Source organism: Leptidea sinapis, chromosome 27, assembly GCF_905404315.1.
Source record: "Leptidea sinapis chromosome 27, ilLepSina1.1, whole genome shotgun sequence".
NCBI lineage: Eukaryota > Metazoa > Arthropoda > Insecta > Lepidoptera > Pieridae > Leptidea > Leptidea sinapis.
Window position 1 is genome coordinate 4,747,458 of NC_066291.1, and position 24,512 is coordinate 4,771,969.

The following is a 24,512-nucleotide window of genomic DNA, read 5'->3' on the forward strand; positions in this document are numbered from 1 at the left end:
GAAGTTGTCGCTGCGCAAAATCCAGGGATGGACTGGAATCACAAGTGTCGTATAGCTTTTCAAACTCGCCAAAGGCCGGGTGAAATATGTGGTTACATACTAGTTGCGGAAGCACTGGAAACCGAATTGATGATTTAAATATGTTTGTATTCCTACTCTGTGATAATAATTATTCATTTGACATATAGTTATTAGAATGTGATTTTACGTTTACGCGAAATATTCCACTTTATAAGTACATTCACCGAAATTAAGAAAAGGTCGGTTCAGCTGTTCTCAAGTCTTGCTGTCAAGTCGTTAACAGTAGTTACTATACACTACAATATATTTTGCTCTATATAGCGATTTTTTTTAATATAACAATAGCAATGATGATTAATCTATAAAGTGTAGGTATTTTTAAAAAAATTAAAAAAGATCTCAAAAATAATAGTGGGAGAGTTGTCTCACTCAGAGCGCCATATCTTTTCGAAGTGATTCTAGTGCGCCATTGTCATCTAAAAGAGTTCGTAGGAAATCATGTCAAAAAAGACATTTATCTTTTATAAATTAACATAACACTAAAGTTGTGTTTTAAACAACAACTTAACTATCTAGGAACCATTTGGTATATTATATAACATATACCATTGACATATTAACTTGTCAAGAAAAAGTTGAGACTGAACATTAACTAGCATATTTTGTAGGTCACGGCACTATAGACGTCGTCTTGAAGACAGATACAGGCTCAAAGCAGTACATATTTTACCTGCATAATCATAGAGACTGTTATCGTCTGCATCAATTACTCATGTACACTAGCTCACCTCACAGTGAGTGCACAGGAAATGTCAACGTTAAGGATTTCATCGGATCTTTCCGTGAGGCCTTACTACGTGTAATTGGTACGGTAAATGCGGAAGTGAACATTTCTTAATCAAGGATTTGTTAATAACTCTTGTGATTGTCGTTTGTTTCGTAAACAGGGAATTCCATGACACAGTCTGTAATAAACGCAGTGAAAAGTTACTCCAAATTTTCAATTATCTCTCTTGTGATTCCTTTTGCGTCAGAGACAGTATAGAGACTATAGGCCGTCATGATATAGATATTGATTAGAATAAAACCTCAACCTTACATTTATTATCGTCGAATGGGTCATAGTAATTAGATATTAGGTCATAATAATTAATTGCCTATCAAGTAAAATAGGTATTGAAGGCTAATTAATAGTATGCTTTATCAAAGTTTATTTATTCATTAACCTTCGAAGTCTGTCCTAGAAGTGCTGGAGTTAACTTAGTGATTATATACAGGTATTACAACAATATCTGCTGTTTCATTGTGGAAACGAAATCAGGTTTTTATTGCGTCTTCATCATCCATAGTACCTACTTCTTTATTGTATTTCTGTTAAATGTTTTTGATTCAGATAACATTGAAGGATATACTGACATAGACACGGCTCGACAAGTTTACTTTAGTTATTTTCATAGTACTTAGGTCTATGTCCTGCAGTGGACGTCTTACAGTTGAAATGATGATTTTCATAGTAATATGTCCTTTGACATATTGTTATGGGGCAATGCCGGTATTAATGCAGAAGAGGCCTATTTGCGCTATTTATAACCTACGTCCTACAAATTCATTGACAGCAAAATTTTCAGAAATAAACATTTTCACTTTTGCCTCTAAGTATATTCTTGATAATGTTATTTATGTACATAGGTACATAAATGATTTTTCTATAAACTGTCAAAACCATAATGTAAATACCAGAAACAAACCGAAGTCAAGTATGTCTTCTGTTGTTGTAAAAGCAACAAAATCCCAGACAATATAAAAAAAAATGTTTTACGAAAGTCAAAAGAAATGTAAAAGACGTTAATGTGGTAAATGTTACTATTACATAAATGACTTTCTACATGATATCACAGATTGATAATGGAGCGACCGACGTCAGGCAATTAAAATTATTATTTTCTTGTATCAAAGTTTCATTAAAAAAAGAAGATCCCCGTTGAATTTCTTACGTCCGGTCTTCTCAAGTCTGAGGCATTTATTTTGAGTTTCAATAAGTGATTTCATATACTATTTTGAATAAAAACATTTGAATTTGAATTTAGAGATTTTGAGTTTGATTCTGGCAGAAGTGCTTTGCGTCCATCTCTGGTAACACCAAGAAAACTATAAGTAGGTTGCCTTTACTTTTACGTTAATTTTCTATTTCTTCATTGTTATACTGTGGTTGACAAGAAGTTTGCTAATTACTTCATTATGTAACTTAATCAGAGCGCTTTACGTGTTCAACCTATTAATAAGAGTTCAATGTGCAGTTCCTATATCAGTTTCTAGTAGAATACCGTGTCGAATGAAATTTATGGCTTTTATGGTCAAATACAACCAGAGACAAATTAAATTTTACCCAGATGTCTTTGAGGTACATGTACCTATGTTAATTATTATTTACCACTGGTTTTCGACAAATCTCTTAATTGTTACACCAAATAACGAAGTCTCTAAAAACTTCAAAAGTCACGTCATAGTCCCATCATCATTTCTTTCTACCGCGTTTACCATGGGGAGAGGTTTTAGAGTTCTTTTGTGTTCTAGCACCAAGTTACCTTTAATCCTCTCCGTTGTGTGTTATTCCCATGACAGTTTTCAAGAAATATTCTCCCTTCCACATAGAAACAAACTCACAAACAAACAACAAGTAAATTTGATATATGAGGGGACGTTCAGTAAATATTGAAAAATAGGTGCAAACTCGTTGGAGTTGGGAAAAAGTAAATACTGGAGAGTAAAGCTGAAATATTGGTGAGATTTGACAACAGTCTGCGAGTCCAACTTGCTCATTCGATTCAGAATGACGACTAGAGAAATTGCAAGTGTTATCAAAAAATCAGATGAACGAAAGATGGTATTTCGTTTTTCGTTCATAACTCAAAAATTATTAAAAAAAGTATTATAAAAAAAACATTCAGTAAAATGTTGCTTAAAATACGTCAAAAACCACTATAGCACTTCCATTATATGTGGTTTAGTTACAGTTTTAGTTTCACATTTTTTTCAGTTTGTTCGCGCAGCAAAATCCCTATCTCTTCCAAGCCTGCCGTAAGGAAATTCGTCCAAAAACTAAAGTATTAAAGAAATTATGAAAAACTATTAAAGAAATTATGAAAAGAGTCAATAAAGAGGAGAAAATTTGCAAAAAAGATTCGGCTCCCCGAAACTGTACTTATATTACTTATAATTTAATCCAATGTCGATATTAAGTCTCTGCGCGGCTGGTACGGTTTGGGCACATACGTTTTTAGCCTGGTTGACTAGCTTAAGGTGACACTAAATGCCAGCGACCTTGAGCGATATGAGTTCACCGCTGTCGGCCCGCCATCTATGTAACAAAGCTAATATTATCGTAGAAAACAGTTTATATGCTTACAATCCTCGTTATTCACTACTAATCTGAATAAATGAACCTACACAAAAAAGTACAAGCTATAAGAGTAACTTTTCTGGGAGAAGTACCAAAAAAATGCGTCACGCCATGCCAAGAAACTTGTTTAACTTCAAAGAAAAGTGGTAGTTCAAAAAGGCTCGGCAGTGTTAACTATAACCAACAGCAAGCATTAGCAACCTGCAAATAAGACTTAAGGATATGTGTAACAGGATTAAATAGTGTTCATAGCTAGAAATGCTATACTTTCACCACAAAACTTGTCTAAAAACATCATGTTTGCGTGTTTTCTGCTTACTCTTCGCCTTAAATAGAGTTTCAACATAATGAGACCTTTACAATATGAATATAATATTACAATAGCCACTGTCAATCATTAACACGTAATATCCTAATTAATATTCAAGGAAAATGATGCACAATGCACAAGGCTTCATCGTTATTAATGATGATATTATAATTTTTTTATGTAAATAACGGACGAGGCGAGCAGGACGTTCAGCTGATGGTAATTGATATGCCCTGCCCATTACAATGCAGTGCCGCTCAGAAATATTGAAAAACCCAAAAATTCTGAGCGGCACTACTACTGCACTTGTCACCTTGAGACATAAGATGTTACGTCTCATTTGCCCAGTAATTTCACTAGCTACGGCGCTCTTCAGACCGAAACACAGTAATGCTTACACATTACTGCTTCGCGGCAGAAATACGTTTTATTTAAAAAGAAATCGCATAACGGTACAAAATAGAGATTTGTGGTGCTGCCATCTGTTGCAATAGGCTAATTTATAGCTGTTATTTCTATTACATATTTTAGATTTGAATGGCTTCTTTTATTCGGTGTGTAATGTTTCCCCAAATGTAAACAAGGACACTCTATTACTTGATGCAGCACAATTTCATCACCGCAACTTGTTAATTTTATTCAAAAAACATTATGGTTTTAAATTGTGGTCAATTTCTTGGGCTCTTCTCTCTTCTTCTTCAATTGGGGTCTGCATATGCTCATGCAATGATAATATAAACGTTATTAATATTAAAAGTCTTACTGATTAAATATTATTTGAGTAAATTACACTCTAGAAGTAGGTATGTCTGTCAGGAGTTTCCATCTCATAAACCACTATATCTAGGCAGCTGAAATTTTGACAGAGTGAGAATTATTATTGCTGCAATAACAAAAAATAATAAAAACTTATATGGCAAATGTTTTCTTATAAAATTTTATAATAGAATCTTATCTTCCTTTTTTTTTACAAAAATATTTAAAAGTACATTGCGTCTTATCTTGTGCGATGGTACGAGAATCTTCGTGTGCAAATTCGCCACGCACTTGACTGCTTTTGTTAAATTTAAATATATAAATGATATTATCCGTTTATCTGTGGTACGACGCGTGTGTCCTGCCCCTAACAAGTCAAAGGTGACAGATAGCATTGTTTATGTATTTGTCTGTGGCCAGCTCACAATTACTGCACTAAGACGTTATCACCGCGTGATAAGTCGTGTTGATAGCGTATTACCGCGAAGACATCGAATATATACACCAGCAACCGAATTTCACCATCGGTTTTCTTCAAAATAAGAACTAAACTAATAACTTCATCATGTTGACAACTGGCATTCTTTTGGATTGTCAATTTACCATAGGGAATGACAATAATATAATATATTGCAACAACACTTTGTAAATTTCGAGGCTATCTATATCAGTTCGTAGAGGGGCTTTGGCGTGAGACGAAGAATTGATAATGATTGTTGTCATAATAAAATAAAAGCAAAAATATTCATTTCGTTTATATTAATATAAAATGTGTATTTAAGATCAATAAAGGCCTTTAAGGTCATTGTCATTGTTTGTTTTTTGAGTTGTCATTAAAGGCCAACAACACCTAACAGTCCCTCAAAGTTATAGCAACTGATGAGTTTTCGCTGCAATTTGGTAATTCTTCTCATCATAAACTATTATTTGACACAGTTTGCCCGATTCTTATCATACAATTGTTTACACATACCGGGATTCGAATCCGTTTTTCCTTAGATAATTCTCTAGTCTAGTCTCTAACCACTGGGCCATATGACTTGTAAAAAGTAATCCCAATTTCAACGCTGTTCAAATAAGTTCCATATTTCACCGCTAGAGGCGTTCTACAGTATTTCAAACGGATTTGTATCAGGTGAAGAAATTATTGATGCAGCGACTTCTGCCAAGACTGTTCATCGAGATATAAGTTCTCCACGAATAAGATATATAATGTCTCACCAAGAATCGCTGTTATGTAACGATACCCGAGAAACCAGTTCGTTGTATGCTCATTGTTTAACATAATGCTATGTACATAACATACAGAAATATAATAAATTTCACGAGCTCAACCGGTTTAAGCCAGTATTGTAACATGTTCGACCCACATGCTATATTTGACTGGCTTTGCGAAGGTTGTATGTTTTGCTCGTAAGGTAGGTAGTTTTACAAGCAAAACATACTCACGATAGAGTACGAAATCGGCATACCACAACACCTTGAAAATTCAATGATTTGAAATAGTTTCATTCCAGTCGAACATATTTTTTTATATCCAGTGTATAATGCAAACCGAGCCTTACAGAGCTACTGTTTCTCCGAGCACTGACTAACTACAATGCACTTTGTCATACATAAATGGTATAACGTACTATAAAATATGGCCCACAGAAGATCTAGGCAAACTCCACGACATATAACATTGGCCGCCCGATAAGTGTTTGAACTGGCGATAAACAATATAATAGCAGACGAAAATATAGTGTTTATGATGATGTACCTTGAATATAAAACTGTGCGTGCATACGGCACCATGTTAGAAGTAAAAATATTATAAAGGCTTGGTGAATAATACGAGAATCAACTACAGTTAGCGCGGGGTTTGAATGCAGTTGGGGCCTGGGGTAAAAAGCCGAAACATGTCCCCCCGCTTTCCGCACGCTACGTTAATACTAAAGTTGCAATCCCGTGTTATTTTTTTTAGTTTAATAATGACTGATCCGATTCCGTCAGGTTCCGTTCCAAAAAAACGATTTTTTATTCATCGCCAAGCACGAGAAATGGCGAAAAATGTTTAAGACATGTGTGTTGAAGAAAGACAGAACAAAAATTTGAGATTTAATTATTATGTTAAAATGGTAAACTTTAAGCATTGTTTAAATTTATCGACACACTCACGATTAAAGTTATCAATTATAATAATCATCACAGCACTATCGCATTCCTGAACTCTGCATTTAACTCCCGTGATATCTGTATTTTGTTGTTCTATATTCATAAAGTACATTTCCATTCTATATAATTGTGTATACATTACTCTTTGTCTCATTCACTACAAAAAAGTGCCCAGCAAGCCTACAGAAGTTTCACTTTAAAAATATGTAAAGTATTCATAGCTAGTTAAATAATTAACTCATTCGTTTGAACTGTTTGTCTCATAAGCCGACTCCGTTATTATAATGATATAATGACAGAAATAGAAAGGTATGACATTGAGGGAGGTCGCTGCGTACAATACAGGTACCGTGCGTGTTTATTTCTCTTAAGGACGCCAGTAGGTACCCTATATCATATTCTTGTCACGATACAAATCGATATCGATAATAGATACAAATCGATATCGATAAAACTTGCACAGCTCGCACGTGTAATCAACGAAATGTTGCACAAAATCTAAATAATTAGCGCCAATTTAGTTAAAGTTCTAATTTCAATTGTAGTAAGTGACATAGGCCTTTATCCAGCAGTGGACGTCTTCCGGCTGATGATGATGATGATGTCGGTGAAGTGACAGTTGTTTCATTTAAGACCTCAGGCTTATGATCACAGATTAAAGAGTAAGTGAAGATAAAATAACAATTCGAAATTAGAACATAATGTTATGAAGAAAACTGCGACTCTTTTAAAAATAATATTGAGCGTTATATCGATTAAGGTAATGTGTAATATATGAATCAGTTTATTAAAATACGAGTACAAGATTTTCCTTAAGTTTGTCGTACCTATGTCATTGCTTCCCAGAATTCGATCCTTATTAGCAATTTTCTTGAATGCTGTTATAAAACTGTGTTTTTATAAACAACGATTGCTGACGCTGACCGTTGACGTTCCCTCTGTCGACTGGTACAAGGTTTAGCCGAAAAAGGGTTACATAATCGAGTGTGATAGGTCAGTCTCATTTGATACCGCATAAAAAATTAAGTGATCAGAGCTTCTAAAGAAATTATTCACTTTAAAACCTCAATTTCAACAGTGATCATTTAATAACTTATACTTAAATAATTTATACGTATAGATAGTCTCTTGCTGTTGTCTAACCGATAAAAACAAGCAAGTGTGTGCGTGACAAGCTACGTCTTAGGCTAGGGTTACTACATAGTAACTACTCGCATACATATGCGAGTTCTGACGAAAATTTGTTCTGACGAGTACGTCCGAAATCCTCGTTTACACTGTGCGCGTTTTCTGTTATTCTGATAGTCAGTTCGTTTCTGCCGTCCAGCGAAATTGGACGAATTTGATTTTCTTGAAAGCCCATTATTTAAATTATTATTGTTAAATGGCGGAAAGACAGAGCATGTCAACGAGTTATTTTCTATAAGAGACGACAAAGGATAGTTCAAAATGTAGAGTGTTGAGTTCTGTAGCAACTTTCTCCCACTTTTGCCGAGAAATATATCTGTTATGATAATTTTTGTCTCTCATATCCCACAAACACCTGTTCTCGTACACGAGACTGATCAATTTATCGTTATCCATGGTGGAAACCAAATCACACGAAATTCGCAGACGCAGGTCGTGCGAAAAAATCAAACTCGTTTGAACGCTCGAGTGGTTCTGACGACGTCGTGCATGTTCTGACGCGTTCGTCGTTGCCAGTGTAAACACTGTCATTGGATACCAGGCGTTTGTTTCTTCTGACGAATCCGTCAGAACTCGTCAGAACAAATTTTCGTCAGAACTCGCATCCATAGTAACCCTAGCCTTACACTCGCGATTTGTATGACACTTTGTGTTATTGTGCATGAATTGCTCAAAATAGAGTTTAGTTCTAAAGTCTATTTTTTCGACGTTTTCACAGCTGTCATAGTTTAATTAATGATCTAAGAACTTATATTAAAAACACAACCAAGTTAATCTTTATTGGTGGTAGTTACCGACCAACAATTGAATATTATACTCCACAACGACCAGTATACCTCAATGATTAGTTCTTTATTTGTATAGTAAGACAATAGAATGCCTATTAAGTTTATGTTATGATATTGTATATTAATGTTTGATTACAATGAAACTCGTACATGTTTGTAAAATAAATTGAATGAAATTGTTTATTGTTTCCAGTAACCAATTCTGAAATGCGAATCATTTGATATTCCCGCCTATGGCATTTTAATACGAAACATTTTAAGGCTTTAACGTCTTTAAGACGTGAGGCAAAGCATCACGTTTACGCGTACATATTATTTATTTTTTAATTATATTTCCCTATGTGAATGTATATATAATATTCTAATTTAAGTACCTGTATGTTAAAAGGTTTGTGATGGACTTCTTGTTCGTAAAACATACGATCTTATGATGTTGTACTGCTAGGACATAATATACACTGGCTTTTGTACATTTTATTTATTTTGTTATGATAATAAAGATATTTTAAAATTGAATTGAATTGAATATAAATAGGATTTCTGAAGTGCGAATCAGGTGGAATTCCCGCCGATTGAATTTTAATACGAAACATTTTAACCTGTTTTACCTCTTAACTGTGTTATCTATGGGTTGGAAGTATTAATTTAGTTGGAATGGAAGTATTAATTTTGCACATCTCGTAAACAAAGCGTTGAGGTAGTGCTCTACTCTCGACATGTCAAATTTATTAGCTTCACCTGTATGTATGTTTGTTAATAACCGACTCATTTGGGCGCAATTTAGACCCACTTTAAACGGCCAGATTTCGTTTAAACTTCGTAGATTTATCGAAGACCGATGACAATACATTAATTTGATAAAATTATTCCATTATTTAGTTTGAAAAAAAAATATGTTCATTCATATCATTTTCATGTATAAAGCAGGAAATAAAGTTAATTTTAAATTTCAACTATTATTTGAACCGATTTATCTAATATTAGGAATTTTTCGAATACCAATTTAATTCAACAATACAAATAATAGTTTAAAAATATTTAAGAAACACGCTTTTATAAATAAACCAGAGTAAAAAGTAGGAAATATTTTCATTTTTTAGTTCGGTTTTCTCTATAAAGCGTAAATTTGTTTTTTTTAAGTACTATTTAATTATATATATCGCACTTACAGGCTAATATGACTCAGGTTCACTTATATTAAGTAAAATAATCTGCGAGGTACATAAAATATATTTCAATAACAATTATTCTGTTTAACATAGTAAATAATAACATTAAAAATAATTTTTTCTGGATGTCCGTACGTGGATAGGTGTATGTGGCAGGGAAATTGTTCGAAAAAAATTTCGTAACGGATTTTTTACTATCTATAGAAGATAAAATTGGACATCGATTATTCTCGTTAAAATATTGTTGACAAACTTCACAATAGTATGGAGGGTAGAGGCAAGGAGAATCATCTGATGTGGGGGGAAAAGTTGAAAAGGTGTCCAGCTTATGCTGTAAATAATAGTTCAAAAAGCTTCCACAATGGCGCTGGTGTAGGCACAGGGTATGCTATGAAGTGTGGTGAATGTAGCAATTGTAAACGAATTGAAGTATGTCTAGTTATAAAAAATTATATTATTGTCGACTAAAGTAGTTGATTATTGAAAATTTCAACAACTTACGTCGTACAAAGTAAAGAATTATTAAAGAGAAACGTGCATCTAGAGTGATTAGTATTATTTTATATTTGGCGCTTCTTTTAAGATTTACCCTGATGCTACTGTAGCGCCACCCTTATTTTAATGCATTTTGACGGACACTTTTTACATATACACAGATGATTCTCATTACCTTTACCCTCCAAACACAATAGTTATACCAAAGAGTAGGGATGGATACTTACGTATTACATCAACAGTTCTTTAATGATGATGGACTTAAAGGAATTTGAAATTAAGATTGAGATATTGAAAAGCAGACGTGGTCGCTAACTATGGGCCTTATAAGGAAGCTCATTGTCGCTCAGAGGGCAATGGAGAGGGCAATATTCGGAGATTCCCTGCGAGATCGAATCAGAAATGAGAAGATACGTAAGAGAACCAAAAGTCACCGACGTAGACCAGTAGTTGAGAAACTGAAGAAGCAGGGCACATAGCTCGAGGGTCAAATGGCCGTTGGGGCAGTAAAGTCCTCGAATGGCGACCACGTACCGGAAGGCATTGTGTTGATAGGCCCCCTACAAGATGGATTGACGATCTGGTCAAGATCACCAGAATAGGTTGGATGAGGGCAGCGCAGGACCGATCGTGATGGCGATCTTTGGGGGAGGCCTTTGTCCAGCAGTGGACGTCTTCCGGCCGAAAAGATGATGATTATTGAAAAAGCAGATTCAGGTTCGATGTTTTTTTTATATAAGAGGAGGCAAAGGTGCAAGAGACTCGCGCGATCGGAATTGACGAGGCAACCGACCATGGACATTCGCAAAACATTAGGTCAAAAGACGCCTGTCAGGTCTTTATGGCAAGAGTATGCTCTAAGTCGTATCAGTTCGGGAAAACTGCAACCGGTTATTGATTCCAGAAACAGTGTGTGCGAGGCAAGAAGTTTCTCGCAAAATGTGCAGTTGTAGAATGACAGTCGTCCGCATCAAGTATGCGGGTCAAATTTTTCTTGAAACAATCTGCTCAATATATACTTATAATATGACGTATAATCAAGTGTTATAATCCTAGTAAACCTATAGCCATAGTTCTAAAATAGTATAAAAATATACCATAATATCTAATAGTAAAATAAAATAAAATTCTAGTTCTTTAAAAATTTCATTGATTCCATATCTACACGAGTTAAACAGCTGGAGAACTCGAACTCTCGCTTAAACGACTGACAACATTTAGTAAAAAAAAAAACCCTTTTTTCTACTACATTCCAATTCAAAAAAAAATACTATTAGATAAAATTAACTTTATACATATTAATTATTACTAAATTAACTTTAATAAATAAAAATTGAGGTAGGCTTTACTTTGCCGAAATCCATAATTATCACGAGACTGAGTCTCGTGCCAGAATCGAGAAGCGGGTCAACATCTCCGGAGGATGCCTCGTGTAGAGGCGACACATGTGTCGAATTGTTTAAAGAAAAAGATTTGCGGAATTAACACTAAAGAAAACTCAAAACATTTGAAAAATTAAGTAGTAGTTGCCTTTACGGCTAAGGCCTCCGCTAAACCTCTCCAATACGCTCTGTCTCTAGCTCTTCTCATCCAGTCCGGTCCAATTCTTACAGTAAAAGTATCACACCATCTACTCTTTTGTCTCCCTCTTTCAACCGTCTTTGTCTAGAGCATTCCCATTCCGTAACTCTTTTCGTCCATTTTGAATCATCTAATCTTACAACGCTTATGTTGCTCCAAATCCTCTGGTGTTGCAAAGAGATTGTATCATTAGATGAAATTTGTCCTATTAAAAAAAAAGTGACTTCCGTAACCGTTCATGTGTCAATTAAATGAAACGTTTGTTTACAAATAGATATTAACTGTGCTTGTTTATACACGTAGCCATGAGGTATCTAAGAGTCTTTTCAATGTCACCTTAATGTCGTAGCCTTGGAAACCTACCATTCAAAGTCACTGACCCACGTCACAACCTGCGCCCCACGCCTTGCGAACCTCAAACCTGTTTCGCGTTCATTCCAATAACTTACAATAATCGCATAACTTACAATAATCATTTATATTCGCAAGGCTGGCAAAAATTCTAACTAATAAAATGTAATGTAGGGAAACTCATGCGAAAAAGAGATAATTTAAAAGCCCAAAAGAGCTGCATTAGGTCAATGTGTGGTCTTAAAATAATGGATAGTTGTAAACTATTATTTAATCAACTTAAAATTCTTACTTTAACGTCATTATATATTTATGAAAAAGAATTATTTGTGAAAACTAACCCTGATACATTTGTCAGAACATCTGAAATCCACAATATAAATTTGAGAAGCAAGAATAGATTACGTTTACATGGTAGGAACACAGCTTCTATGTACAATAATGTTCTTGAAATGGCACCCAGAATATTTAACAAGCTACCAACCACTATCACAGAACGTTTCAAATCAAAACAAATCAAATCATTTATTAATAACACCATGTTACAAGTCAAAAAGCAAAAATAGGTCAATTTAAAATTCAAATAATCATTTTAAATAGGTAGGGAAGTCCTACCTCAGAATAATACAGTTTTATGTAATTATATATTGTTATGTATATAAAGAAAATATTTTTTTTTTTACGTATTGTAAAATAAGTTATACCTAGTCAAATAACTGGCATCTTGTAAAACTCCTCAACTGAGTAAAACGTATGTTCGAGAAGCCATTTTCGAAGTTGTGTCTTAAACACCGTTGTGGAAGTTGCATCTTTCTTGATCGAGTTCGGCAGCCTGTTATACACAGATGGACCCATTATGTATACTGATCTCTCCGATTTACGCAGCTTATGGTTTGGCGTGACCAGTAAATGTGCGAGATTGTTGCTGCGTAAAGATCTAGATGTATTTACACCTTTCTGTCGGAAGAGGTTTATATTATTATACGTGTACAGTGTGTACAAAAAGAAATCTCTTACTGACAAAATCGTACTATTCTATAAAAGACTCCTTTTCAGATGCTTCACTTAAATGACATTTTAAAATATCATTTTACTTAATTTAATTACTTCCTAACTAATGTTTACCAATTTCAATTATTTAGATATCAATTTACTGGCATTAAGTAGGTATATTTTATTTTTCTTTGACAACTTGTTATTAATTATTATTAGTACGCCACAGCATGCGGGCAAGGAATGGAGAACTTTCATTGTGATTTGTAACATCTGATGTATTCCCCTGACCACAAATAAATGATGAAATGAAATGTATGATTTTCGGGTGTTAAGAATATTAGGTATTATATTATGGGGTAGTGCAGCCGTTAGAAAGCAGTGAAGATGTAAATTCAATACTAAACTTTCAAACAACTTTGACTGCAAAAACTACAGCTTACATGTTTCTAACTTCGAAGACACAGAGAGTACTTCAGTACAAACTTACTACGACAGCATTCAAAAAATGATTCTAGAGAGTGTGAAAATTACTTCACGCCCATAGAAAGTGCGAAATAGAAGGGAGGAAATAATGACACAAGAGGTAATGGAACTATATGAACGAAAACATATATTAAGGGAAAAAGGAAACAAAACAAAAGAAGAAAAACATGAACTAAGTAAAATACATAGAAGAATTAAAAAGAAAATAGAGAGAAATAGAAAAAAATATAGATGTGGCATTATAGAAAATTATTTGAAAAAAAAAACAGGAGCAGTCAAGAAGGCAAACAAGCATTTAAGTAACAACAAATAACTGATGAATCAATTACGGGCAGAAACAGGAGCAGTAGTCACAAATAGGAAAGAATTAGTACAAGTTGCGACAAATTTCTTTAAAAAACTATACATGCCGACAGAATCTCCTAAGAAATATTTTCAATTGAAGCAAAATATATGCGAAGAAATTCCATTGTTCCTCGAAAGTGAAGTAGAAATATCAATAAAAACGTTAAAACTGGATAAAAGCCCCGGACCAGATGGCATTACTAACGAGATGATCGCTGCTGGAAAAGATACACTGATTAGGCCATTTACTAAGCTATTTTATCTTATTTTAGTAACGAAAAAGATACCAAAACAATGGACAAGCACGGATATAGTACTACTATTCAAAACAGGCGATTCAAAAGAAATCTCCAATTATAGACCCATCAGCCTCCAAATTTGTTATTTTTAAAGTGATCTCTTCTCACTTCTGGGTTTAATTATACAAATATAAGTATATTTATACAGTTGATTTTTTATTACTTTTATGAAATATTTGATATTCATAACGCTTTTTAACCTTGACCATGATTCATATATTGAACGCAGCACCTTACAAATCAATTTGCTTACTAATAATTATGATTTAAAAGAGTGGCCGTTGAGTTTCTTGTATGTTCTTCTCACGAGCTCTACTTTTTCGAACCATAATATAGAATATTTAATTTAAATGAAATATTTATAATGACGATCAAAAGCTCTTATGGCTTTAAGGCTATTTTAATGAAATTTATTTGAGTTTGACTTTGAAATTGATTAGGGGAAGTCATCGCCAAGAATTATGTAGATTTCACACAAGAATTCAAATTTTTTGGAAACTCATGCAACCTTTTTATTCCACGTTCTCAAAACGATCAAATGTTAACACTGCGAATACATGTTTTTATCTGACTTCAAATACATACCCACAATATTTTTTTGCACATCTTAGGTAGTACTACAGAAACAAAATCAGATATGATTGAATCCAAGAGGAATTGAGAGAACTCCTCAAATCTTGTAGGCCAACATATAATTTTTGGTTTTTTAACAACATTTCTAACAATGACATCTATCATATTGTAATGAAGTTTTGAACACATATTGTTGGGGTTAAAGAAAACTTCAATAACCAAGCATGAAAAATAATTATAATTTCGGAAAAAAACAGGTCCAGTTTCATTTATGTCAAAAACGCCTCACCATAATGTTTACTTAACTACTCTACTATAAAATACTAATTCTGCCATCACGAAAGATTGATTACCCCCTTATGTCGAAAAGCATCCAAAATTCCATTTAATTCCAAGTATTTTGACCAATTATCTTTAAATTTCAGAGCAAAATGGGCATGATGAGATCCCTCATCATCCTGCAGGTTGTCTCCATCAGCACTTGCATGGAACAGCTCGACATCAAGTATGAATGGAATCAGTTGGACTTCGAGTTTCCGAGCCAGGAAGATAGGCAGCAAGCCCTGGCAAGCGGTGCTTTCGTACCCGAGAACAACATCCCGATGGGGCTGGAGGTCCACGGAGCCAAGATGTTTGTGACGGTGCCACGGTGGCGACACGGAGTGCCAGTCAGTCTTGCCTACGTCAATATACATGGTATGTTGGATCTTCTCAGTTACTTTTAGAAACCGCACAAGGAAGCTCATTCCACAGCTTAGTAGTACGAGGAAGAAAGCTCCTTGAAAACCGCACTGTGGAGGACCGCCACACATCCAGATAGTGGGGATGATATCCTAATTTGTGGCGTGTTGTGCGAAAGTGGAATCCTGAATTGCAGACGCCACTTAACGAGTATAATATACTAAACTTATTTTTCGAGTGGTTAAAAAACAGGGCCCTTACAAACCAAACTAAAAACCACTATTATGCTGGTAGCTTAAATGCTTTTTCATCGAAGCTGGGCGGAGGCCGTGGATAGCGATGCAAGTTCTTTAAAAATATCGATATATACGGCGTACCATTGATATCGACAAGTATCGATATTTTTAGGTTTCAATATATTGATTAAATCGGTTTCCCGATATATCGTTGCAACCTAGCCGTGGAGGTCAAAGATTAAACAGTACTTAAAGTATTTAATTTATATTTTAGTATTAAAAACAGCACCGAAACAACTTTTATTTAAAAGGCTTGATTTCTTCTTATATCCTATATGTGTCGATATTTTTTTTACTATCCCGGCGATCCTGGTAACAAGACCAAAGTAATGAAGGCATTATCTTACCATCGATCATCATGATACGGGTGCAATAATTTACAAGTTAAGGAGACGTCTTTTTTTATGAAAATGGGACGAGACGAGCAGGACGTTCAGCTCTGATGGTAATTTATACTCCCTACCCATAACAATGCAGTGCCGCTCAGGATTCTTTAAAAACCCATAAATTCTTAGCGGCACTACAATTATGTTCGTCACCTTGAGGCATAAGATGTTAAGTCTCATTTGCGCAGAAATTTCACTAGGTACGGCGCCCTTCAGACCGCAGTAATGTTTACACATTACTGCTTCACGACAGAAATAGGCGCCGTTGTGGTACCTAATCTAGCCAGCATCCTGTGCAAGAGAGCCTCCTACTTTTAATAATATCCATTAAATGAACACCAGTCGAAATTCAGATCAAAATAACCTTAAATTTTTCTACTTCTTATATTTCAGATAACAGCACATCCCCAAAGTTAATACCATATCCGAATTGGGCAGCACACGATACCAGCAATGGCAAACCGTTAATTGTATCACCGTTTCGGATTCGCGCTGACAAGTGCAACCGCTTATGGGTCCTCGATAATGGGAAAATTGGAAACCTGGAAAATAATACCACTAAGTATCCACCAGCTCTTTTGGTGTTCGACTTGGAAACTGATACAATTTTGAGGAATTACGTGCTCCCAGAGGAACAGGTTAAAGAAGATTCTGGCTTTGCAAATATTGCCGTCGAAGATACAGACTGTGATGATACATTCGCGTATGCTGGTGATTTAGGGAAGCCTGGGATCGTTGTATACTCTTGGAAGAAGAACGACTCATGGAGGATCATGCATCACTACTTCCATCCTGATCCATTGGCATGTGACTTCAGCGTAAAAGGACACAACTTTAGTTGGACAGACGCCATTTTCGGCATGGCACTATCAGCCCCTAATGCTGATAACTACAGTACTTTGTACTTTCACCCAATGGCTAGTTACAACGAGTTTTCAGTTTCAACTGAATATTTGCGGAATCAATCCGTAGCGGATGCAAATTTTAATGCATTCAAACTTCTGGGTAATCGTGGGCCAAATGCACAGTCCAGTGTATCTTTCCTAGACCCGAAGACTGGGATCCTGTTTTATTCTCTGGTAAATTTAAATGCAGTTGCATGTTGGCGTACAACAAACAAGGAATACTTAATGAAGAATCAAGGCAGGATTTATATGGATGACATGAAGATGATATACCCGACCGATATCAAAGTAGACTATGACGACAACCTGTGGATTCTCTCCAATAGAATGCCTATATGGATGTACGGAAAATTGGACTCTAATGAAGTCAACTTTAGAGTATTTACAGCCCCAGTTTTGAATGCGATAAGTCATACAGCCTGTGATGTGACTCCTAGATCTGATATTTTAGATAAGTTCGTAAATAAATTTAAGAATGTTACAAATAAGATAGCCGCTAAGGTGAAAGGAACAGGAAACGCAGGGGTGACGATACTGCCAAGCTCGCTATCCGCGATAGTCTCTTTGTGTATTTTTTCTTTTATTTCAAATATTTTGCGAGCTTGATAGACACGTGCTTGAATTAGTCCTTCTGTGATGATTGCCCCTCTGAATGTATGCAAACAGCCGTGAGTACTTATTTAGGGTGCCAAAAGTTTAATTGATACCTTGTTATTCCTTCGACTGTTGATTTTTAAAATAATTATTAGATTGATATTTTAAAGTTAGTATTTACTTATATAAAAGACATATTGGGAAAGCAAGTTTAAGTAAAAGCAAAAGCGGTCAAGTGCAAATCGGCATATGAAGTGCACCGTAGCATCATACAAGATGTTTTAAATAGATTTTTTTAAAAGAAATAAGAGAGAAAGCCCTATAAGGATCTGTAAACAAAATGTAAATTCGTATTTCGCAATCTTGTTTATGTTACTATAGCAGCAATTACACACGCAATCAAAATATCAGCTGTCTAACTTTTACGGCTTATGATATAAAGCTTGCTGATAGAGAGACGAAAGGATGAACAAACAGCGGAGCTAAAGTAACGGGGATCACGTTGGTAAATAAATTCCCTAAGAATAAGGTGTAACATGTTTGTCATGACTTCAACCGAAAGATGCAAGAAGGCCTCCCCCAAAGATCTCTAAGACGACCCTCATCCAATCTGTTCCGGCAATCTTGACCAATCTTACTAGGCTCACCAACAATATGTCTTCCAGTATGTGGTCGCCATTCGAGAACTTATGTGCCCTGCCCACTGCCACTTCAGTTTCACGATCATTGAGCTATGTCGGTGGCTGTGCTTCTCTTACGGATCTCCTCTCTGAGTGACCACGACCATGAGAAATCAAACGGCCCATAGTTAGCGATAAATTCTGAAAGAACTAATACTTAATATCTTATTTTATAGTAGTGGAAGGCTTCTTTGCACATGATGCCGGCTAGGCTAATCTAATATGATCTGATAGTCCGAGGCTAAGTTGGTGCCACAAGAGCGCCTTTTTCTGCCTTCAAACAGTAATGTGCTCTTTTTTAGTATTTGTATAGCGGCAACTGAAATACATCATCTGTGAAAATTTCAACTATCTAACTATCACGGTTTAAGATACAGCCTGGTGAAGGACGGAGGGATAGCGGAGTCTTTATAATGGGGTCCCGTTTTACACTTTTGGGTACGGAACCCTAAAAATTATTTACACACTAAGCTGAAGCAATGATCGTTGTTTGTCGATCCAATTCACTCTCCAACAAGGAAAACGTGTCGATCAGCCTAGCGAAACTCTCTAAAAAAAAAGAGATTCACTCGATTGTATGAAACGTGCAGTCATTGATAGATTGACAGATGACGGCTAAAATCTTGTAAAAAACGGAGATAGCCGAAATACACTACGTTTTAAGCAACTGTTTGCTTTTAAACTTTTCCAGATTATACTTCGTCGCCAACCGGCATACTTTATTACTGCTATTTCAAACTTATGTCAAATCACTGCACGTTTCATACTAAACTAAATTTCAATTTTTACTTGGGCAGTCCCGCCTCTTATTACGTAGTATTTACATCCTCTTTGGTGTCGATACTGTGATAAGACATGTGTCATTAACATTTGATTTTGAAAGATGCTTGCTTTGCGGTCTCAAGTTCGAATTAAGGTACACTTTGATTATAAACTTTTTAAGGTTACCGTATTATTTATTGTGATTGTTTGTAAATATATTTTTATTGTACTTGTACTTATAATGTATCTATTAAGTGCGTATTTTTTGAGCTGATGCAGTTCGATTTTGTTTTGTAAATATTAGTACATAATTTGAACTAAACGGTTTTTTTATTTAAAACCACAATAATAATACTACATGTGAAGTTATAGCTTGTTTAGTAGACGTAGATGTATGACAAGAAACGAGCTAGAGATTTAATATACGAGATATTTCCATATATGTATTGTTTCATCACGAATCATAACGCCCAGAGATTTTAAATTTGGTATGAATATTCCTTTCGTCGAGTTGAGGTTAGCTAAGAACGAATCTCACGAAATTTCACCCGCAAGGGGCTGTCGGGGTCGGTAGATGTAGGGCAAGAAACGAGCTAGAGATTTAATATATGAGATTTTTCCACCGATGTGTTGATTCACCACGATATCTCCGGAATCATAACGTCCAGAGATTTTAAATTTGGTATGAATATTCCCTTTGTCGAGTTGAGGTTAGCTAAGAACGAATCTCACGAGATTTCACCCGCAAGGGGCTGTCGGGGTCGGTAATCTATATATTTTAATATGTATGAGAGATTTCCATCTATGTATTGACTCATTATGATAGCTCCGGAACCACAAGGCGTAGAGACTTTATATTTGGTATGAATATTCCTTTCATCGAGTTGAGGTCAGCGAAGAACGAATCTCACAAAATTTTACCCTAAGAAGGTTGCGGGGGCTATAATAGATAATAAATGGATCATTCAGAAATACGTTTTTGATTTATTTCTTATTTCTTGTTTCTTCTTTATATGAGCAACTTCTGTCGGGTCAGCTAGTGAATTATAAATTAGTTTATCCATTATACATATAATTACATAACTGTGCCACTTGTCAGGTAAAAAAATATTATTTATGAGATTATGGTCACTAGACCGTTCCGTCACAGACCAACACCGTCACGTTCCAACCAGCATCAACGATTACCGAATGAGTCTCTGTTGATATTTTCTAGAAGGCGTAGTAGATCGTATTGTGTTTAAGCCCGCTGTATTTCTAATTCCGTGGCACAAGTATATTCAAAGGTATTCTGTGGCAGTCACCGTGGCTTCCTTGCTATTACCGTGGTGACATCACCGACATTATTTATTAATTCTACGTTTGTAAACACTTGAAGATTACTATGGTTAAAATTGTATATGATAATAATTAGTCATGCTACGTTTAAGGGGCTATATATCTACGATACATGTTACAAATCGCGCGGTGTCTAAAATTATTGCTAGTACCTAATATGAACTTAGCTTTCAACGACATCTAGCGAAACAACCATGGACTATTTCCTCTGACAAAATCGCTGCTTACTCACGATGTTTGCTAGCATGTAGTAGTTATATGTAGTCACTACTGGGGAGCGAAGTCGCAGCCAGGCTTGCACAACTTGATCCGGAAATATGAGCATCACAGTGTAAATATATTTTATTTGGTGAACCATGGACTAAGTATTTCACAGCTTCTAGACCAAGAACATGAGGCTCTATAGTTTGTAAATCTCTCAATTGTTCAACGACTCAATACCAATCCGAAATAATAAGCAATGATATGAATGATTTTTAGGCTTTCTGTATACAAATACACACAAAAAAGCCAGGTCAAGAGTACCCTAAACCGGAGAGCATGTATGAAAGGAATAATGAAAGTGGACGAAGCGAAACAAGTATGTAAGGATCGTAGCAAGTGGAAAGAAGTGGTCTCTGCCTACCCCTACGGGAAAGAGGCGTGATTTTATGTATGTATGTATGTATACAAACCATAACTAAGGTATGTAGGGATCATCTATTCATACATGCATTATGGGTAAATGTATAACACTTTTATAATAAAGTCCTAGCCACTGTTCAGGCATAAACTATAAATAAATTTAAATGTTCTAATAAAAAAATGGCTCTGCCATAAATCCAACTTCTTCACAGCTGAATATCTAAGTGGTCTGACAGCCTGGGACTAGATTTGGATTATTTATAGCAATATCAAAGACAGTACAATTGTGCATATAATGTATACCTACAAGGAATGCAGGGAGAGTATTTTGCGCCGTTTCTTTTCTCTCAGAGCGCCAATTGTTTCCGAAGCGATAGTAGTATCTAGTATATTAGAAATGACATCAAAAATAATTCTAAAGGAATCAATTTTGGGAAAATAAATGCCTTTTATGCCTTCATGCTTTCTTCTATACCTACATAACTACAAAAAATCATAATAATTTGAAAAACGTTACATACCACAAAAAAATCGGCATAAAAGGCTGTGTATTTTATATGTAATGTAATGTGTATGTTTCACATAAAATGTAAATATCGATATTTTCTTTGAGCGTATTATGTGTCCATTCTGAGTGTTCAAATGTGATTTCACACACTTATTAGGCTCGAAGAATATATCTATACAACCAAAACGAGGCAAGAAATCAAATGAACAAGCTTTTTCCATTTTATGTAATAATTTTATTAATGAATCTGTGATAAAAGTTCGAAGCCAATCAGGCAAGATACAAGGAGACTTCAATAGAAGTTACAATGCGTCGCTAGTAATGGTATTACTTACCTTTATATAGTTACATAGTCTTTTGCTATGTTATCTTCAACGACTGCAAAATAGATGTATAAATTAAGTAGTAGTAATAATAAAATAATATTGACACACTTTTTACACAAATTATCTAGCCCCAAGTTATGCATATATAGTTATGGGTTACAAGACACTGATATATTTAATACAATATACGTACTTCCACGTAATGATAGTTTTAATTTTATGTAGTCGTAGTATTGTAAATATAGTTATAAGATTTGTTTTGTTTGAATAATATATATAGAATTAAACTTACATACTTACTTAAACATACATAAATTCGTATAAACATACATAAATACATTTAAACATCCATGACTCGGAAACAAACATCCATATTCATCATATAAATGCTTGCACCTACCGGGATTCGAAACCCGAGACCTCTACGGTAGTAGATCTACTATGTACTGAATCTCTGTCATTGATTTATGTTCTGGGACCGCTTCACTCTTCTTTATGTGTATCACACGATTCCTTTCGAGAAACCCTTTCCACTGTATACAAATCTATATTCTGAAGAAACAAGCAGCATTAAAATAATAAAGAAAACAAACAAAACCTAAGCTTGCAAATGTGAAGCTTCCGAATGTATTATTTATATCTAGCTGACCTCGCAAACGTTGTTTTGCCATATAAATTATAATATGTATACCTTCCTTGAGCTTCAACGAATCTATTACAAAAGATTTCATTGAGATCGGTCGAATAGTTTAGGAGTTATTAGGGAACATACAAACATACATTCTCTTTTATATAGATAGATTAACTTACACCAATATTCAAAAGTCAATAAGTACTTTAAAACGGATTTGCTATGACGCAATATCATCAAAATAAAATTACGCAGAACGCAGTTAAAATATCTCAAAATAGGCGTACTTACACCGGTTGCAATAACAAATCACAATTCTCGCTCAGCATAACAATATCTTTAATTCCTTAGCTTTGAAGTTGTAATTAAACTTTTAAGGCGAAGAGTAAGCAGAAAACATGCAAACAAGGTGTTTTCAGACAAGTTTTTTGGAGAAAATATAGCATTTCGAGCTATGACCACTACTTAATCCTGTTACACATATACTTAAGTCTTATTTGTAGGTTTCTAATGCTTGCTTAATAGTTATAGTTTTTACTCCAGAGCCTTTTTTAACTACCACTACTACTTTTCCTTGCAGTTAAACAAGTTTTTTGGCATGGCATGACGCATTTTTTTAGTACAACTCTCAGAAAAGTTAGTCTTATAGCTTTACATTTTTGTGTAGGTATATTTATTCAGATTAGTAATGAATAATGAGGATTGTAAGCATATAAACTGTTTTCTACCCAAGAATTTTGAAAATATTGGCTTTGTTACATAGATAGCGGGCCGGAAGCCGTGAACTCATATCGCTCAAGGTCGCTGGCATTTAGTGTCGTCTTAACTAGAAATTTCTACGTATAGATAAAATACGTCTGTATTCCCATAAAGCTTATCTTTTTCAGCTTTTACGTGATAGTAGCACGGGGGAGATGTGAAGAATTTTACAAACCAAATAAGTCGAGTGTAGCGAGTGAGCCACATTTATAATTTGACAAAAACTGTCATACAAAGATATGTTGGTGGCCGCTTACACTACAAATGCTAAAAAAAAATAATCTGGAAAATATGTCTAAGTCTCAAAGACAAAATTTAACAAATTAAATTTATTTCAGGGAACTAAACATTTTAATAAAGTATTATTTTTGAGTGTTTGTTTCTCTCATTACCTTAACTTATTAGATTCAAAAACATTTAGAGCGTTAAGAAGTAACAAATATACGCAGTAACCAATAAATAAACATACAAACCTTTGCCTTTATAATATGAGTGTGATATTTTATTAAAAACCTCCAACTGAACAGATCAGAAAATAGGCACAGACTGACAAACGTAAAACTTATAGCAACCTCATTCTCGTCAGGGTTTAAAAAAATACTTAACTGCTGCTCCACTGATGTCACTGTCCAAATCGGGATCTAAATTCAAAATACGTAGCTATAGTGAAAAAATGTTTACATTGCTGCCTATTGGCCAATAATATCTTAAAGAACTGGAGTAAACGCAGAAATGTATTGATATGGCAGTCGAAGCTTATTATACTCTCATTTGTGGCATGTGCCATATTTCGGCTATGTTTTTGTATGAGGTGAATTGTCCATATATGTATAGAACGTCATTGTATTAACTTCTTAGATTTGCAGTCAAAAGAGTGTACACTTGAGTTGATATATCGTTTTAATTTCAAATAGATACCACCACGCGACAGACAGATGGATAGGCGGAAAGACATCATTTATCACGGGGAGTGTTCCGAAGAGCTGTTTAACCTGATTCCTGCCGCCGAATTACATTTTCGCACAAGTTAGGATATCATCCCCACCATCTGGATGTGTGGCGGTCCTCCACAATGCGGTTTACAAGGAACTTTCTCCCTCGTTCTACAAA

General features: G+C 34.9%; 2 protein-coding genes across 2 annotated transcripts in view; both read left to right on the forward strand.

Annotated features, from left to right (window-relative positions):
* Positions 1-19,538, forward strand: part of LOC126972808 (protein yellow) — a 28,643-nt gene extending 9,105 nt beyond the window's left edge. Inside the window, exons 2-3 of the mRNA XM_050819876.1 lie at positions 15,338-15,608; positions 16,669-19,538. Coding sequence (XP_050675833.1) covers positions 15,344-15,608; positions 16,669-17,786 — 1,383 coding nt within the window. The 5' untranslated portion in view covers positions 15,338-15,343 and the 3' untranslated portion in view covers positions 17,787-19,538. The remainder of the gene's footprint in view (positions 1-15,337; positions 15,609-16,668) is intronic.
* Positions 19,539-20,924: 1,386 nt separating this feature from the next.
* LOC126972819 (uncharacterized) overlaps positions 20,925-24,512 on the forward strand; it is a 31,739-nt gene continuing 28,151 nt past the window's right edge. The window contains exon 1 of the mRNA XM_050819896.1: positions 20,925-20,959. The gene's annotated coding sequence lies outside the window, so the exon portion shown is untranslated. The remainder of the gene's footprint in view (positions 20,960-24,512) is intronic.